The 20,392-nt window shown below is 37.0% G+C and overlaps 1 protein-coding gene across 2 annotated transcripts in view; it reads left to right on the top strand.

Annotated features, from left to right (window-relative positions):
* Window positions 1-20,392, top strand: part of rad50 (DNA repair protein rad50) — a 112,629-nt gene that overhangs the window by 35,221 nt on the left and 57,016 nt on the right. For both annotated transcript variants that reach the window (XM_083135504.1, XM_083135505.1), the window contains exons 6-8: window positions 14,922-15,034; window positions 19,079-19,291; window positions 19,948-20,102. In XM_083135504.1, coding sequence (XP_082991630.1) covers window positions 14,922-15,034; window positions 19,079-19,291; window positions 19,948-20,102 — 481 coding nt within the window. The remainder of the gene's footprint in view (window positions 1-14,921; window positions 15,035-19,078; window positions 19,292-19,947; window positions 20,103-20,392) is intronic.

Below are 20,392 nucleotides of genomic sequence, written 5' to 3'. Positions count from 1 at the left end.
GGCTGTTTTTTTTATAACATCCCTTCATAGATTTAATATGATCATCATTCATCTTCATAGTCGCGATTATCTACAAGTGGCAGAAAAGCGATATAAAACATGAATAATACAAAAGTATAACAAACAAAAGAGGATAAAAGGATGAACTGAGTTTGAGTTAATTATAGGAAGTTTTATAAAATTACTGTTTCTTGAATAATCTTGTCCTTTGTTCCGATTGTATTTCTCAGTCACACGTTGCTCAATATCCATGTCGACTGCCGTTCTTGCGTTCTTGAAAATTACTTTCTTGTCTGTCTATGACCTTCTTTCAAACGTGGTAGGTAGGCGGGCATTCTGTCTGTTTCTACACCAAAAAGTTTAATGCACCTCCTGTCCAAGAAGACAAGAATTACTGAAAGTAATTTTCAAAATTGTAAGCGGATGAGGGCCCTTGTAAATGATAAAATATACTGTCATTTTATTCGCTTAGTTTTAAGAATCACTTTCCATACAATTCGTGCCTTCTTGAGAGTCCAATGGCCCTGTCTAGCTACAGACCAGTTGCACAAACGCGGTTTCGTTTGTTTCGTACAACAATTCCATCTAACATTTCGTTTCTACGCATTTTCTACTTGCCAAAAGTGCCTTTCATATCGCCCCAAGGCGTTGTCTACTCGGATGCTTCGTGATCGAAAGTCACGTGTACAAAGTTTCAGGATTCAGATTTTCCGATTTTGCGTGGTGCTGCTGCTATCAGTTCGGTTCGCCTTCTCAAGGTCGCGCAACAAGCAATTATTTTTGGTCTTTCGATAGGAGAAAGCTTGCCTCTCGCTTAGGTGGACGAACGATTGGCACGGATGATTTTTTGGCTCGACCATGGTTGGTCCTTTATGTTTCGTCCTTCAGCAACTTAATCTAAGCACGAATCATTCTCATCGCCAAACAACTGTATTTTTTTTAAAAAAAAATGATGTAACACATGTAAACAGAGAGAGAGAGAGAGAGAGAGAGATATGAGATAGATAGATATAAACGTTTTCCCTCAACAAACGTTTGCTTTGCTATCGTATAAAGTGAACGTACATGTTAAAATTCATCTTGCATAAATAATCAAATTAGAACAAATTCACATAAAGCGATTAAGTATGCAGAAAAGAAATATATTTGTGATAAATACATAGTTAATAAGTAAATTCCAATAACCAGAACTTTTGTCACGCCGAATCTTGTTTACGGATGTTTTCAAACGTTTTGTTTTACAATTTAATTTTTTCACTGACATCCAAAACGAAAATACGTATTATAACTTAGTGACTTTCAAGGGGTCAAAGTACTGTAATGTTAGTATGCTGCCGATCATAATTATGAGGCTTCTTCGAAAACGCCTTCGATAACGGTATTTGCTATTCGTAACGGATATGTGTATCACTTTTTCGAAACAGACTTTTGTGGAGGAAAAGAACTGTAACGTTACAAAAGTAACGAGCACAATTATACGAGAGACCTATGTTATTCTCTCCGGAACACGGCATCGGACACGGTATTGCACATCGGAACGTCTGTATCATACCAGCTATAAATAACGTTGTTGCTTTGAGAAAAGGAGTGTAACATTTTTACAACCGTGACCTCAATTAAGTTACTGGTTAATTGTAACGTTACTATCACTTTCCACACACACTAAAGTTACTAGTCAATACGTGACGAACCTCTTTCTTACCCTGTAACGTTACTGGGTGCCGGCAATGGATGTAACGTTAAAGTGTCACGTGAAGACCTACTCCTTTAGAGATCAGTTATGGTTCGGTACCGTTATGCACACCTGTAACGTAATGTTCATATACCTGAGGTAACGTTTCTGTTCACGAAAAAAGTTATTCAGTTTCTGGTTGTAACGTAACGGAAACCGTAATTGAAAATACCGTTCCATTTCATTACGTTACGACTCCCTGATCTGAAGCATTTCAGCTTTTGAAGGAAAAAATTGCTGAACAAGTAATGCTTGCATTTCCCGATTTTGAACATAATTTCTTTGTTCAAACTGATGCTTCGATTATTGGAGTAGCGGGTTATTGTTTCCAGATCATAGAAGGAGGGTTCAAGCCTCTTGGATTTGTCAGCAGGTTGTTAAAAGATTATGAGAAATCTTATACATCTACTGAAATGGAGGTGTTGGCGATCCTATATACTATAGACAAATTTGCTTCTATACTAAAAGGGAGGCATTTTGTCATTATTACAGATCATAAAGCCCTCACGTGGTTGGAAACTGCCCACACGTGGAATGCTCATCTCACTCGCTGGTTCATCCAGTTACAGATGTATTCTTTTGATGTTCAATATTGCAAAGGCAAGGAAAATGTAATCGCTGATTTACTAAGTCGATCTTTTCCTTGGCAGTTGGACATGCATTATCATGTCAACTACTCCGAGTTGGAATTAATGCTGCAACCTTTGTGTGACTGTAAGGAACTTGCGAATGCACAGAGAAATGATATCGAATTGAATGAGATCATTTCCTATCTCTCTGGAGATGTTGATACTGATAATTCTCGCTGTAGGAATTGGCGGAAACAGTATTGTCTCAGGGAGAACATATTATGTGTCAGGGATTTTCACAGACCAGAAAAGTTAAGGATATGCTTACCTGCCTCCTTAATTGGTAATATGCTCATCAAGTTTCATGATGAGAGTGGTCATTTCGGTGCATCTCGGACAATGGCACAAATATATAGAAATTTCCGATGGAAAAACATGTTTAAAGATATAAAACAATATGTTGCTGATTGCGATACTTGTGTCAGGTCAAAGCCCAATAAACATCCTGCAAAACATTTAGTTAAAATACACCTGACCAGTAAACCTGGAAAAGTCCTTTTTGTGGATTTGCAAGGTCCATTCGTCATGGGTTCTAAGCGGGAGAGATTTTTGTTGACAGTGTTGGATGCTGCAAGTCGGTACTTGTTGGCTTATCCTATTGTCAACAGTAATGCAAATACAGTCATCAAAAAGCTTATCAATTGTTATTTTGTCCATTTGGGTATTCCTGAAAAATTGATTGCCGATAATGGACCTCAATTCAGATCTCATCAGTTTGCAGATAAAATGAAACACTTAGGCATCATGTTAGTGTTCACTCCTCCATATCATCCGTCCTCCAATATGGTTGAGAGATATCATGCAGAGCTTAACCGCTTAATGAGAGTTTTGTGTCAGGATAGTCATACCCTATGGCCTGAAAAGGTTAATGTTGCCCTTCATTGTTTAAATAATGCAATTTCATCTCAAACAGGTTATGCTCCTATAGAACTGCGATTAAATATGGAACCTAATATGAGCATATTCAATAATATCACTGAAGATGAAGTAATGTCATGGGATAATAAAATTCACATGGCACATCTAAAAAGTTTTGAGGCCAGAAGTAAGAAAACAAACCAAATCAACCAAAAACAACAAGATAAAGTTTCCATATTAGTTGGTGATTTGTTGTTTGTTAGAAACAGACATAAAGATTTAGAAAATAATCCCATTAAGAAATACTGCTTCTTGTTTGAAGGACCTTATTTGTGTGTTGAGAATCATGATAATTCAACAGTTACCTTGTTAGAATGCAACACTGGTAATCCTGTGAGTCAAGTGGCCATTGAACACATCAAAGTGTGGAAGTGTTCTAATGCCAAAAGGTATAAATGGCTAGAAATTTTGCAAAACTGCAACAAGTCACATGAGGAGCTAATAAAGAGATTGTTGCAAGGATGCAAGGTAGATGACATACTTGTCAGATCTTCAAAGGAAACAGATATTTCTGTAGTGAAGATGTAAGATTAAGTAAGCGTTAAGGGTTGGTTGGTTGGGAGTTTCTTATTGACTGAGTGTCAAGGGTGGTATATAAGACCTGTTCTTTACTTTTTCGTTCTTTGTATATTAATTTTAGCATTATGAAATTGCTTATGCGAACATGTTGTTTATTTTGTTGGTTTGAAGGACAAGAGATACTTCTTCATTCCACAACCATACCCACAAGGGTTGGTTGGTTGGGAGTTTCTTATTGACTGAGTGTCAAGGGTGGTACATAAAACCTCAGTTCTTTACTTTTTTAATTATTCATATATTAATTTTGGCATTATGAAATTGCTTATGCTAACACGTTGTTTATTTTGTTGTTTTGAAGGACAAAAGATACTGCTTCATTTCACAACCATACCCATGAGGGTTGGTTGGTTGAGTTCTTCTTCTTAGGATGTGGGTTAAAGGTGGTACTGTGAGTCACAGTACTTTGTGCAGAATTTTTCTTTTGTCAGCTGTTAATGTCAAAATTTTCTCACTTTTCATGCTTCTTTCTTTGAGTCTGAAACATTAGTTCAGGTATGAAGTATTCCTCTGTAGAGTTTGCCTTAAGTTGATCTTCATGATCCGACATTGGTCTTCAATCATATTTCTTGATCCTTAGTTGTGTTGAACGGTGAAAAAAATTAATGTAACAAATATTCTTTGTTATGTGTATTTTGGAGTGCAAAAAAATGTATAATATAATGTGATGGCATGTGCATAATAATTTTGAATGCTAAGATTTAGCTTTGGCTTGAAAAATATTTACTAGAGCACAAAGATTCCAAGAATTGAATCGTAGGCTCAAATAGGAATGAACTTGACAAAGAGCAAAGTGATTCACGTGTTGATCCAAGCTTCAGTCAAGTAGTTGTTTCCTTTAAAAATGCTAGAATGCATTATGGCTCCAAAATGTGTTCACAAAGGGCTGAATAGTAAGTTCGAGTCGTGACGCTGCGAGTTCAGGAACAACAATTATTTATGATTTATAATTTCTGTGCACACATCATAATTTATACATTTCTTGCATGAATTCATTTGCAATGTAAGAAATCTTATATTCAGCACTCCATAAATCTGAGGATGTTTGCTTTTTGATGCAGGGACTTACATTTTTGTCTTGTTAGCTGATGTTGCTAGATGAATGGATCAATTCCTAATGGGAAATTTAGGGAAATTTAGATCAGAGGTAACTTACTCTACGTGTAGAAAATTATTATTAATATATTTTTTGGCTAAATAAAAATTAATATAGAAATTATGCTCCCAGGTTGAGAATGAAGTTCTGACTGGTGCTTCATTGTTTGATAATAAATAATAATGTTATGTAGGTACATTGTTTATGTAAAAATGGTTACTTTACTGGATAATAATTGTTGGTATGTCGAACTTGATGTTTTTTGTTTTTCAATATTATTATGTACAAAAAATTCATTATGTGTAGTTGCACTGTATTGGTTCATGATGAACAAGTTCTTGTTGTATTGTTGGAAAACAAATATTCAGTCACACTCAATTGATTATAATGCTGAACATGTAAACAGATTGTAAATATAGAGGCATTGTATTAATTATTATATGTTAAATGTCTCAGTAGGGCTCAGATCTGTTGTGGGTTCGTCCCTTGTTGAGCGCCAGTATGACAATAAAAATAATACATTGTCATAACTACATTTGAAAATGGTTAGGCTAAGTCCAAAGTTCCACATTTGTGCTATATCTATAATAATTTAGTCATGATTGCTCAAAATTTTATTCATATAATGCAATGAAGTGGCTGAAATTACTATTTAAACTAATTTCATTAAATATGATGTTTAAAAAAGCCAATTTGTATATCATGACAAAATTATCAAATTGTGCAATATTCTGAATTCATATTCATAACAGTTATTTTTGACTGACAATATGAAAAAACAAATATCTTCCATCATATGTGTTATTTCAGGCAAGCAAGATAAGTTACATTCAAATTTATAATTAAATTTATTGAAATTATGTACATTTGCATTGACATCAAGGTTTATATACAAAGGTCAACTCTTTAAAATTGTTCAATGTCTTATATGATGTCATACTTGGTATTTTATATCAACATTCAAAAAATGGTAATTGTAATCATTAGATAAGTATATTGTGATATACATAGTAAAATAGCTGTAACAGAGCAAATATGTACATTTACAACACAAACATTCAAGCTGTTAAGCACTTATGGACAAAAATATAAAACAAAAACAATTGAAGATAACATACTAAAAAATCTGGCTTGAACTAGTTGCTCTAATACTAGTTGTCGGTGACTTTTAAAAAAATCTCAAGATGGATGGTACATAAGTAAAAATGTGACGATTGGTGAAGGTTTGATATCATTAAAAATCTGGATCTTTTGAAAGATTATACTTGATAAGTTAATCTTTAATAGTTTGTTGAAACTATATAGAGACATTTTGTTGATAACAGAAGCTTGAAAATGCTTTTATAATGGAATAATCTGTATAACGAAAAAGGAAAGTTTTGGAACTGGTGTAAAGTGCCTAGTTTAATAATTGAGAGCAGGAAATTATTATCTGCTGGCATCAGCATTAACTAGCTAGTAAATGAATATTGCATTATCTAAAATGAAATGTTATGAGAAATAAGACTAAGTGAGTGTAATATTTTCTGCATTTTGAATGTGAACAAGCCAAATGTGAAGTTTTGAAAATTGAAGGAAGCCATCTTGTGGACCTGATTGAGGAATCTGACATGTTGAGTGTGCTCAGATGTAGAACTGAAGCATACTCAAATATTTAGTGAAAAACTTGCTGTCTCACAAGGAGATAATAAAGAAATGTTTTCTACATATAAATAACATTTATATGTTATAAATGTTCTTGTAAATAATTGCATAATTTGATGCTATTGTAATTTTTGTTGTTTCTAGTTTTTTTTCTTTCTTTTCATTTTTATCAATATAATAATTATAAAGTTATCAGTATATGTAAATTTAAATTTCCTTTTCAACATAGCACCATAGTTACCTATTGTGCCAATACTGAGTTTAAATTATACTGACAAAGTTGTTACAAGTGTTTACAATGGAATATCATTTAATGTGACAATAATCATATACAAGTATATGTAAAATATGCATCTTAGCAGTTTCAGCCCACAATCATCTGTTTCATTTTCATATATCACTGTATTGGTGAGATAGACTAAACTACATTTTAACATGAAGATAATGACTAGGTTTGCTTAATTTTGACTTTCACATCACAACTACATTTTAACATTGAGAGAACGACTAAGTTTACTTAATTTTGAATTTCACTACATCTTTCACCTCACAATCAATATTTGAGGGCCCACTACCACAGACAAATTACGGTTGTACATGAACTACTGGGCTTCAAGTGTATACTACTCGTTTTGCCTATTTGAGCATTATTCGCTTGAATGAAGAAGCTCTTGATTCTGTACGCTGTTTAACGTCGTTGGTGTGAACTATTTGCAGCTAGAGTGAAATGCACTCTAGTACATATGAAATAAAAAATTAAAAAAAACTGATGCAACATCCCTTTGAGAGAGAGAGAGCCTGCTAAGTGGCTTTCCTTTGGGTGGCATGTGGTCAGTACATCAAGTACCATTACTAACTTTCAAGACTGCTACTATTACATTCAACCATTGATTTATCCACCCAACCAGCCCGTGCCATGCCATAGTGGTAACCTCATTACCTTGTAATCAACCAACCAGTATTGATACTCAGTGAAGGCACATTGATTGTGGTTCAGATCCCATTTTAAACTATAGGTCCAGTCCCGATTAACCTATCTGTGCATAAGGGGGACTTAAAACAAGAAACTCAAAAGTTATCCACCCACCTTCCCTCAAAATTTGCCCAGCACCCCCTAATATTGTTCACTGAGGCTTGATTTGTTTTCATTTGGGTTACAAGTTTGCCATTATACCACCTCCCCAATTAAAAATTCTGGATAAGCTCCTGCTTTCAAGTAGCTCCCTAAATGTGGTCACAATGGTGGGCCAGTACCACAATTTTGGATCTCCCACCAGGTATCGACCCTGGGGCCAGTCACAAAGGTGAGAATTCTAACCATTCAGCTACATGGGAGCTCAGTGGTACAGGAAAATAATCAACCAATCAATCCATGCATGTAGCACCACCTTGGTGACTGGTGCGTTTAGTAGTTGACTTTTGGTGTCACCACTGAAGTTCCTAGGTTCAAGTATCAGCCTGGGAATGGGCATTTTTGTGAGTGTCCCTTCATCACTTTCATCTAATCATCACTCATCCTCAACATTGCAGTTAGCCAAAAAGTGGCAGAACATCAACGTAAAATAACAAAAATACAATACAAATACAATGTGAAGTCTGCCAAAATATTAGAGGAGTTTACCGGACCGGAAAAGAAACATATTTTTATGTATCTCCTATTGTTCATAAAAGTAACTACAGGAAAACCTCGTTAATACGAAGTACCCTTTAATCCGAAGTTCTTCCCATTCCCCAGCCGATAAGATAGGATTTTTAATGTATTTTGCTACAAATAAATCGAAATACTGATAATTTTTAATACAAAGTTGTTTACAAGACCCTTCAGGAAAAATGGTTTTGTTTAATTCGAAGTAGACATCTGCAAAGTCAACAAGAGAAGATCGAATGTGGAGAGAGCTTGGGTGTTATTTTAACTTGGCCTTGACAAGTTTCCTTGTCCTAAGAGCAGCAGCCCGAAATGCCCGCTGGACTTGCATTCTTTGTTAATCTGCATGGCAGGTCAAGCTCTTTCACCGCTGAATGCGCCATCTTGCAAATATTCACCAGTGCCAGATGAGAAATGTGAGATATGATCACAGGAATGTTCCAAAATACAAGATGCATGGCACCTGGAAGTCTCGCCCCTCTGTCTAGCTCTGAGCAGTTTCCCGTGAGTGAGCAACTCTTGGGCTGGTAGCCGACAACTTCCGGTGACCACTTTGATTCAAAACGTGTTCTTTGTGCCCTGTAGCATTTCATAAATAAGGTAAACTGATCAAAGCCACATAGGCCAACTACACCTGGTTAATGCATTGTCATCTAGGTTTATGCAAAAGTTAACCTAACTCCTGTTTTCCGCTACATATGTTTTCCAATTGTGCCATGTCATAAAATTTGCCAAAAAAAGTGTTCCATTGGTCGAGTGCCTTCTCCCTCTTTTTCCTGTCGGCAAACAGGGGAGGTGTCAATGCTAATTGTTTCAACCATGATTCTCTTGCTCGTGTGTGCACACGGGCAGGTTACGGGCGAGGGTGGAAGTGGATTCCTCCTCCTTTCCTTTGGCATCTAAAATGAAGCAACCAGTTCTAAATATGTTCAAGACAAACAAATACCGTACGATAAGGAAAAAGTGACCTCTCCTCCCTTCTACAACAGCCTCTGCCACTGGTGTGCACGGGAATGTGATAATATGCAGATTTCAGGTCCCTCTTTCTTGTTTGAATGCAGCTGTCTGCATAGGAAATATTGCCTGTATTATTGTCTGTTGCATTTTAAAACGTAAAGCAAGGATTATTTCTGCTGATAAACGTTCCGTCTTCGACAATTGCGTTATCGTTTAAAATGCCAAAGATTTTCCCTTCTGCCACCTGTTGCTCTAACTTCCAGATGATCTCGTTGTGTTTACGCTGCAGCTGGTGCCAGTGTTTCATCTAGCGTCTGCAAAGCTCTTGCTTACCGATAACAGCAATGACTCATCCAGCGGGAAGGAAAAAAAGGCATTGTCTTGAATCTTGCAACGCTGTTTCGATTTGACAATAACGAAATTCGATTTCCAGAAAGAAAAACAAGAGTTAAAACAACTTCATGATGCACACAAAGTTCAATGTAATATAATTGCCGCTTTTCTTCAGTATCGTTTGCGTGCTATAAAAAAATAATCCGACAATGCTCAATGTAAGATTGGATAAAAAAAAAAGGAAGTTATTCAAGAGGTAGCATTTTGGTGGAGTGAGTGGTTGATCTCCAGAATTCTAAATCTAACAATAAATCATCAATTAACGTAAGAGTAAATAACAATCTTCCATTTTGATATCTGAAAATGCGCAAGTTTCATAAAGCTTGCCTTGAGTTCATTTTATGCCTTTATGCTGATGGATTAATCGGAACTAGTATAGAGTTTAAAGTGGAATCCAAACCCGAGTGATTATCGAGTGTGGTGCTGTTTAATGTGTCCTGATCCACATTCAGTTTAAATAGATCGGAAATTGCGTGTTTTCTTTTCAGGGTGGATTACACTGCAAGTCGAGGAGGAGTTTGGACTGCTCCCTGGAAAGGGGACTTGACTTAATTCCTGTTGTTCCCTGTGGAACATAGGGCATCATCAACAAAGCATCTCCACCTGGTCCTACTGACGGCAATTCTCTTCACTGCATTCCAGCTCTTTCCTTCCTCCAATTCCTCAGTGTGAACAGATCTTTGCCACGTCTGTCTAGGCCTCCCCTCTTTTCCTTCTTCCCTGCAGGTTCCAGTCTAGTGCCTCTCTTGACAGCCTCGTTTTCCTTCCTCAATGTATGCCCTATCCAATTCCATTTTCGCCTATTTATTTGTATGGACACGTCGGTTTTTCCAGATTTTCTCCTAAGTTCTTGATTTTGAATCACTTCTGGCCAAAAGATATTCAAAATTTTTCTCAGGCAGTGATTGATGAAGGTCTGTATTTTAGAGGTAATAGTTTTTGTTACCTTCCATGTCTCAGACCCATATAACAGTACAGACTTAACATTACTTCAAAAAATACGAAGTTTGGTCTTCATAGATATCTTCTTGTTTTTCCATACTGGATAGAGCCTCACAAAGGTACCATTTGCTTTTTGGATATGTTGAGAAACATCCTGTGCAGCCCCTCCGTCTTTTGCCACCACAGTACCCAGGTAAGTAAAGCTATCCACATTTTCAATAATCTCTTCACCAATATTAAACGTGTCTGTTTTTGTGGAGTTAATCCTCAGTGCCTTGGTCTTCTTGGAGTTAATCCTCAGTGCCTTGGTCTTCTTGGAGTTAATCACAAGTCCTACTTTTTTTGCACTTTCTATCAGATTTGCTAGTTTTGTTTGCATATCACCATGTGATTCAGACAAGAAGCACAAATCGTCTGCAAAATCAAGGTCTTCTAGTCTGTTATTCAATCCCCATTGGATACCACGTCTTTTCCCTCCTATTACATTTTGCATCACTGCATCGATCACAATCAGGAACATTGTAGGTGATAATATACAACGTTGCCTCACTCCAGACTGCACATCTATTGGCTCAGATACACGGCCTTCATGTATAACTCTACATGTATAATCACGATAAGTTTCTTGGATAAGATCAAGAATTTTTGTGGACACTCCATATCATTTCACTTCCTTCCACATTGCATTTCTGTTGACCGAGTCAAATGCTTTCTCGAAGTCAACGAAAACTGTATAGAGACGAGATGACCATTCTATACATTGCTCCAAAATTATCCACAAGGTGTTAATTTGATCAATACAAGAGCGATTTGGTCGAAACCCTGCCTGTTCTCTTCTGAGCCTCAAGTTAGCATGTTCCTTCATTCTGTTTAGGGTAAATCTAGTGAAGATCTTACTCGGAATGGAGAGATGTGCTATACCTCTCCAGTTGTCACACTTTGATGTATCCCCCCTTTTTCAGTAGCTTCACCAACAGGCCACTCCTCTAGTCCTTAGGCATCACTCCCTCTATCCATATCTTCCCAAATAAGGGCTGCAACATATTTGCTGTGGTATTTATGTAACTTTTCATCACTTCCGGTGGTATGTTGTCGACACCAGCTGCTTTACAATTACATACCTCTTTCAGAGCCTGTTTAATCTCTCCTACTGTTGGAACATCTGTCCTAATTCTTACACTGAGGCCAACATCGCCATCATTATCATCTTCCTCTTCCCCCCTGGTCTATCTGAGCATCCACAGAGCGATTAAGGGTTGCAGAGAAGTGCCCCTTCCAACGTTTCAGTTGGTCCTCAATATTCGTAAAAAGGTACCATATTTACTTCTCACTGGTCGATTTCTCTGCATCTGTTTCCTTGACAAAACTTTTGTGATGTTGTATAGTTCTTTAAGATTCTTCGTTTTTGCTGCTTCCTCCGCCTGCTGAGACAGCTTGTCTACCCAATTTCTTTGATCCTTACGAACACTACTCTTTACTTCTCGATCCTTCTCTGTATACTTTGTTTGTAATTCTGCCTTCCTTGCCCTTGTCCTGCTTGAGTTCATTGCCTCCTTAATTATTTTTTGCTCATTAATTTTTTCCCAGGTCTGCAGAGACATCTAATCTTTTTTCCTCCTACCCTTAAAGCAGAACCTTTTCACTTACTTCTGTGAAAGCATATCGGATTTTTGTCCATTTTCTTTCAATGGCTTCATTCTCCTCACTTTCATCGGTCAATACCTGGAACCGATTTCTCAGTTCAATCCTGAAGGTTTCCTGGAGGTTCTTATCCTTCAACTTACTAACATCATACCGCTTTCTTCTCTGTTCCATTCTCTTCTTCTGAGCTTGAATTTTCATTTTAAAGTTAGCCACTACCAAATGATGATCACTCCCAATGTCTGCACCTCTCTTGTTTCTTACATCCTGCAGCGAACGTCGCCACCTCCATCCAATTGCCACGTGGTCTATCTGGTTTTCTGTTCTATGGTCTGGTGACACCCACGTTACCTTATGGCATTTCTTGTGAGGAAATATAGTACCACCAATAACTAGGTCATGGCTAGCACAGAAGTCCAAAAAAGTTGTCCATTCTCATTTCGCTCTTCTAAACCATGTTTACCCATGACATGCTCAAGGCCTTCGTTGTCCTGCCCAACCTTTGCATTTAAATCTCCTCCAAGTATTATGATATGATATCCTTTCTTTTTTGCTTCTTTATTGTTTCATTGAGCTGCCTATAAAACTCTTGTTTATCTTCAAGCTCTGCTACTTCTGTGGGTGCATAACACTGTATCATAACGATGTTTCTGATATTGATTTTGAAATGTGCCACAATTATCCTCGCAGGGACTGGATACCATTGAATAAGGCTCCTTTTTGCTTCCTTGTCCATCAATATACCCACACCATTACGGCACACCTTCACCCTCAGGTCTTCCGGAATATATGAATGTAACTCCTTCATTCATATTTACCTCTCCAAACTCTGACCATCTCACTTCACTTATACCTAAGATGCTCAGTCAATAGCTCTTCATGCAGGCCACTGCCTGCCGTAGTTTTCCACTCACCCGCAGGGTTCTTGCATTCCATATTCCAATTCTCATTGTCCTTTTCAGGCCAAATGTCGTAGTCTTAGAATCAGTTTGGCTTCCTCTTGTTGATGTTTCTTTAATAGTGTGATTTAAAGTGTGCTGGTTATTGGCCCACAGCACCCAATCTTGGTTATGGGGCTGCCACCTTAGCCTCCAAGCAGGCTAATTTTCTGTCGGGGTATTTTCCCCTAGTCTTTGAGGATGCCTCCTCTCCACAAGACAGAAGCTTTTTCTCATATTTATATTCGATGAGAATGAGTGCCTCTTCCACCAGCTATGCCGTTTCAAAGGTCTCCTTCTCCGCCATAGTTTCTGTTGAGGTCTTCACCATAACCTGGCAAGGGGCCCTTACAATGTACTACCAGCCGGTGCCAGCTGAACCAAGGTTTTTTAAAAAGAGGTGTTACTCCTCCTGAGTCCTGGTTCTTCCGCCTCCTTTGTCGTTGAGATGGCCATCCATCTTCTTCTGCCATTGGAGCCGTTGACAGTAGGTTGCTTCTTACTCTGACTCTTTACCACTAGCCTGCCCAGCATGGTAGACCCTACCAGTAGATATGCTACCGCTGATATAGCCTAGTGGATCATCAGAGTACGCAAGCCCCACCACCAACTACAAGGTTATGCAACCATTAGGTGGGAGGAAAGGCGAGGGGGGATGAATATGAAGTTGGCTGAAGAAAAAAAATGACTTTTTTTTACGATGTATTTTAGACAGCCGAACCAGAACGATATTTACAGCCCCCTTTTTTTGTCTGGTGCCATGAATGGTTGTGTTGTCTCTCCAACGAGATCTTATCTTAACAGTTAATTCTCTAACCGACAATGTTCTGGTAAATCCATACAAAACCCAACATTCATTCTGTTCGATTATCTCCCAACTTTTGCTGGTGCCTGTGTGATTGCTGTCAAGATTCTTCGAGTTTTGCTTGGAATAAACGAGAGATTGCTTTCCTTTCCATAAGTCTCAGTGCAATCGTGTTTCTAATGGAATTGTAAGAATATTGTGGAAGAGCAACGAGTGTTCACAATTAAAATAAAATACCGTTTTTTAAATCTTTTATTGGTGAAAACTTTTTCATGTTCTATTTTCCTTCCTTAACCTACATCCTGTGTATAACAGGTTGCATAGTTACACAGGCTAAATGGTGTTACCGTCTCCTATGAATCATTATGTCTGCGAAAGCTCTGTGCCCTCATTTTGTGTAACATTTTTACAATTTCTTCAAAACTTACAGTATTATTATACAGTACATATAAAGCTTATTTTGTGAGCCATTACCAAGTATAAAACATCCTTTATGGGGTAATTTATACTGTAATTTATTTACACCTGAAAAACAGGCACCATCTTGAAAAGTTTGGATAACTCGAAGTCGTTTAATTCGAAGTTGACAGTTTTTGGTCCCTTGAACTTCGTATTAACGAGATTTTCCTGTACTGCTGCCAAGATGCACTTATAAATATTATATAATGATTTTACATAATGAAATAAAATAGAAGTAATTATGTAGCACAGACATGTAAATGGCATTATGCTAATACATAAAATAGAACAATTATTGAAGACTGATTTCATGCCCCATACTTGTGTGCAAAAATATAAAGTATGTTTACCTTGGTAAAGTGTAAATCAACAAGAAGAATTTGAGCGGAATGTGCATCAATTGTATTATAAATTTGGTAGTCTTTAATTTTATAATGCTTACGATCTATTGTTTTCTTGGCATTTTGATTTGACAGAATTTGCTTTTAATATTAATTTTTTGCAAGTTAATCAAGAAATAAACATTGTTTTTCTTTCTGCTTTCAGGCCTTTAGATGAAGGGAAGAAAGTAAAAGAAAAGTTTGATGCTATATTTGATGCTACAAAATATAACAAATTTTTGGACCATATCAAGAAAATACGAAAGGAAAAGAAGGAAAGTATGTATTTTTACACATGTATATAGTTGTTATGGACATATTGGGTTGATGCATAAGTTCATAGCATTTGTGTTTGGTATGGCAACACTGTGGTGTTAGGAGTTTGTTTATCGTATAATGTTCATCAATTGGAGTTCATTGTTGTGCTTGTGAATACGCATTGAATTTTACAGATTTGGAGAAAGACTGTTTTTTATGGGCTGAAGAACAATAAGTGTCCAGTGGGGGGGAAAAACATTTCCAACATATTCTTCTGTCTGAGTTTAACATAGGGGCAAAGGCAGCGAAGGTGGCTCGAAACATTTGTTTCTTGTACAAGGAGAATATCAACGGGGAAAGCAAGGCAAGAAAATGGTTTCGTATAAGCATTTCTCCATGTTCAGGAAGACCATCAGGCTTTGATTAAGACATTTTAAATGCTTTAATCCACATCAGTCGACTCGAGAATTAGCAAATGTAATGAACTGTGACAATTCAACCATCGTGCGACATTTGCATTCCATTGATAAGGTACAAGATATCACACGCTTTAAATGAAAACAACCAAATCAGCGAGTAGGCCAGGAAGACAACATCAAGTGCTGCGTCACTATATAGCGCACATTCACTCTCCGCTAGCATGACAAAAGCTGCTATCTAGGAGCTTGGTTGGGTAGTTATTTCACATCCTCCTTACCTCCCCCCCCCCAATCTTGTGCCCTCGGATTGCTACCTTTTCAGCTCTCAATCCATCAATCTTCAAGGAAGTTTCTTTGGTGATGAAAATGCTCTTCAAACTTGGCATGACGATGCTTTTAAGTGGAGAACATGGACTCAATGGAAAACAGAATTACCCTACGTTCGCCATAAGACCGAGCAAGGCAATCTAGAAAACTCAGTCGGCGTCTGTCCGACTATCGCTACTATCCCAGAATAGTCACAAGGAACTAACTCGTCTATTTACTGGAAATACATAATTACTCCGCATTAGCCGCAGAGCGGGACAAGGGAAATCCAGAAGATAGTTCAGTATCTAATTATACGAGTTCATTCATACTAACACTTCCAACCTAGTCCAAATCGGAGACTTTCTCTAACATAAGTTAGGATTCTAGATTATCAAAGTTAGTGAAACTACCTCACGCCACCACCGCATCGCTTAGGATCTGTCCCATAAAGGTGATCAATCACCTCTGTGCTTGAATTCATTAACCCCGAATGAGCTGATTTCTTCAGACATTGAATTGAAACACTGCCCTAGCATAGGTAGACAGTCATAGACAATGATGGAAAATATATTACTGATTAATTTATGCCTTTTGTTCATATCAAATTAGTATCTAATAAAAATACTTTTGCCACGGTAAAAAAAATGCTACGAACTTATGCATCAACCCAATACAAGTAGTCTACTTATAATAGAACCACAATAATTATAGTATTCCTCAGTGGTCAAGTATGTGGACTGATCTCCACCAACAATCCCAGATGTAATCTGCCATCCTTGTTAAGGATCACTATTAACCAGAGGTTGCAGGAAAGTGACGTAAAATAAGAAAAATACAATATAAAATTCCCAAACACAATTTTGGAGTGTGGATATCCTGCAGAGAATGCAAAATGTTAATAGGTGTGAAATCTGTACAAACTTGAAGAATTTGCAGTACGTGAGTGAAGCAAGACATCTGATATGAAACCTTCTGAGGTAGTACTTAACAAATGTGAAATTTGTGGAAATTGCAGCTCAACCATGAATTGAAATCAAGATCTTGGCAATAAATGCCAGTAACAGTGCCATGGGGTCACATGTAGCCTCACACCATGCCTACCGTGCTTACAACTATGGAATTTTCCTTTGTATATGTATGTGGTATCTTATCTACTCCAGCATACTGGAGTAAATAACTTGTTTAAATGAAAAGGGAATACTTTGTACAATTCTGTCCAGTTAAAGCCTCTACAAAAAATAAACCCCACGAAATATGTTGACATGCAGAAGGCTGTTTTTTCCAAGACATTTAAATTTCAAACTGGAAATTGGAAGATACTTGCAAAAAATTGTCATTGTTAGTGACACACATTTGTAGTGAATAAAAGATCAAAATTTTGGTACAAAAACAGACCATTTCAAAATTGAAAGTCATATAAAATTGAATTTTCACGTAAAAATGGTACACAAAATCCTGAATTTGATTTGAAAATTAGTAGCACATTTTTAACCTTTGCCTGGCCTTCCAGGTGGCATAGTGGTAACTTGGTCACCTTGTAATCAAGGGGTCCCAGGATCAATACCTGGTGGAGGCACATAGTAGTTCTGAACTTACTTTAAACTGTAGGTCCAGTCCCAATTAACCTATCTGTGCATAAAATGGACTTAAAAGAAAACTCAAACCTTCATAGATTCTCATCACATACAGTGGCAGAAGAAAAATATATGTTTAATAAAAAACTAAAGTACGAATGGGGGAACCAAAAGAAACTAATTTTGTAATAGAAAATTGTGTATTTATTTTTAGCTGTTACGAATTTAATCTCCTTTAAAGTACAATCCATTAGATGCAATACTCCGGTCTAAATGTGTTTTCCATTTTTCGAAGCAGTCCTGAAACTCTTGCAAAGAGATGCCTTTTAATGCTTCCGTCGTTTTATCCTTCACCTCTTCCACGTCCGCAAAACATTTTTCTTTGAGGACTTCCTTCATTTAGGGGAATAAAAAGAAGTCACATGGAGCGAAATCAGGTGGATATGGTGGGTGGATAAGCTGGGTATGCTGTTTTGGGTTAAAAATTGTGAAACACTCAAGGCTTTGTGCGCTGGCACATTGTCGTGGTGAAGCCACCCCTCCCCACTTTGCCACAACTCCAGACGTTTTAATCTCATCACGTCAAGCAAACATTTCAGAACTTGTAGGTAAAACACCTTGTTACCAGGTTGACCGTTAGGAATGAATTCTGCGCGAACTATGCCATTTGCATCAGAAAAAATAATCAACATCGACTTGACATGTCACCTTGAGCGAGGTTGGTCTGCAAGTGACAATTTACCATTCCTGAAATGGGAAAACCACTCGTAAACTTGTGTCTTCCCCAGAGCAGCTTTCTTGTAAGCTTTTTCATGCATTACAACTGTTCTCCTTGCTGTTTTCTTTAACAGAAAACAGAATTTCACAGCCACACGTTGTTCAAACTTTTCAACCATCACAAAAATCGATGAACAAGCTAGAGGCGCTTAACCAAAAATTTTCTTCATGGCTTCACAACTTCACTCGACAATGTCAGTAGGCAGACTGATGCAGAAGGGTCCCTGCAAGAGGCATCTAGCGGCAGAAGCATGTACTACAATGGGCCTGCCCACCAGAGAACGATTCCAGTTTCTTTTGTGTCCTTTCTCGTACTTTTTTCTGGTACTAAGCTGATAACCTGATTAGTTGATTCTTGCTATATATTCTCATTTTTAATAGTAATTTTATTAATAATTTATGTGTGTTTATGTAGCTTATAAATAAAGCATAATTGGAATGCTTCCCATGCATTTTATCGAGCTAATTAGTTAAAATATGTTAGAACACATGATACTTACTTTACCAGTATAGTAGTGTTTTGTTGTAAAATATATTTATATATAAAATATATAAATTCATTTATATAGTTATTAAGCTTATTCCTCAAGAAGTCCATTTTTCAATCCAAAATATTGCATCAGGATTTTATTTGACTCACAGAATACTTCAAACTGGAAAGTATCATGTTGGAAAATAAACTCTGTATTTTGCTTGCACTTGACTTTACATCATTTTAGGACAAATTGTTGTAGAGAAATGTACCTCGTAGTACATGTAATCTTACATTTTGCATTTCCATGAAAAACAAATATGCATGTCCCTAATCATTGTTTTAGTGCACATTAAAATTGTAAAGGTGCCCAAATACACACACAAGTTTTTGTTACAGAACAATGAAATTACACACTGTTACATAACCAAGTACCAAGTATCGTGTGACTAAGTAATGTATTTATAATGCTTCTACCTCAGTAAGTAATAAATGTTGACATTCATCTTTGCAGAAATAAAGACGCTGAAGCTGGAACTCGGATATCTAAAGGATAACAAAGACACTGCCAGACAGAAGCGCCAGACACTGAAAGAGGAGGAGACAAAGCTGGGTGCAACCATTGACAGGGTGAAAACTTTCAAATCCCAGTTGGAACCCATTGTTGCACAGCTGGAGGAGATTCATGCTAGAGAGAGTGACATCAACAAGCTAGAAAACCAGCTAGGTAAGGAGATACATTTTTCTTGGTAAAGTCTTTGTTTGTAGCACTCCTATATTAATCCTGAATATTTGATTATTTTCTGAGTTTGCTGAAAGAAATCTGCACTTCTAGTGTATCTAACAGAAATGATATGCAATTAAAATGTCACCCTTCCTCTTCTCCCATAAAATTACTCTTACTTAATCCATTAAGTGATGAACATGGCCGATATTTGTTACGAATCGCACATTTGTGTGGCGCCAGTCAATAAAAGTGTAAATTACGACCCTGCAGTGGTTTCTTATCCTCTTGTCTCCCTCAAAATTAATGTTCTGGAAAAAAAAATTGCTCTGACTTGAGACATTTATTAATTTCTAGAATTTCCTGTGTAACGTGATTCATTTGGTATATGAGTGGTGATATGATGATTCGAACCCAGGGCCCCAGACTTTGTAGCATACTGTGCTAACCACTTTGCCATGGAGGTCGACTGTATGAAGCGAAATGCGTCAGTAGATGAGGCTTCCTAATGCAGAAAAGCTGGTGTAAATATCTCTCTTACTTTACGTGTTAGAAGTGATCAAATTTAGTGTTGCATAACTTTTGAAATCTACGCAGTATTGGTAGAAATGTACATTAAATGAGCAAGCTAATTGAATGAAAATTAATATTTTTTTCAGTGAAGAAGAAAACTCAGCTTGAAGGTTTAATTAAAGTGCAAGAAGAACTGAGGCAGAGCATTGAGTATGAATTCAACGGAACAACAGAAGAACTGAGGCAGGCAATGAGGTCCTTCACAAAGGAACTGAATCAGAAGAAGGATAGTCTGAGAACTGTACGTATTTTATTTGATTAATTCAGCAGAAAGTAAAATTTAGTCTACATTCATGAATTTTAGATCAGAATTTCTGAACTTGTGTAAATTACAAGAAGATTTGTACACAAAACAGAATTAAAGATGTACCTGTAACAATCAGCAATTCCTGTTTTATTCACACAATTGCGATAACATGGACACTTGTCAAGAATTTTAGATTTATATTTGAGAGGCTGTGATGTGAGTTGCTTTGATATTACTCACTGATAAAACAAATGTGTTGCAGTCATAGTGTATTGTTTTAATTT

Source organism: Lepisma saccharinum, chromosome 14 (genome assembly GCF_977018435.1).
Source record: "Lepisma saccharinum chromosome 14, izLepSacc3.1, whole genome shotgun sequence".
Lineage (NCBI taxonomy): Eukaryota > Metazoa > Arthropoda > Insecta > Zygentoma > Lepismatidae > Lepisma > Lepisma saccharinum.
Note: the sequence above shows the minus strand (reverse complement) of the source record. Positions and strands in the feature narration are given on the sequence as shown.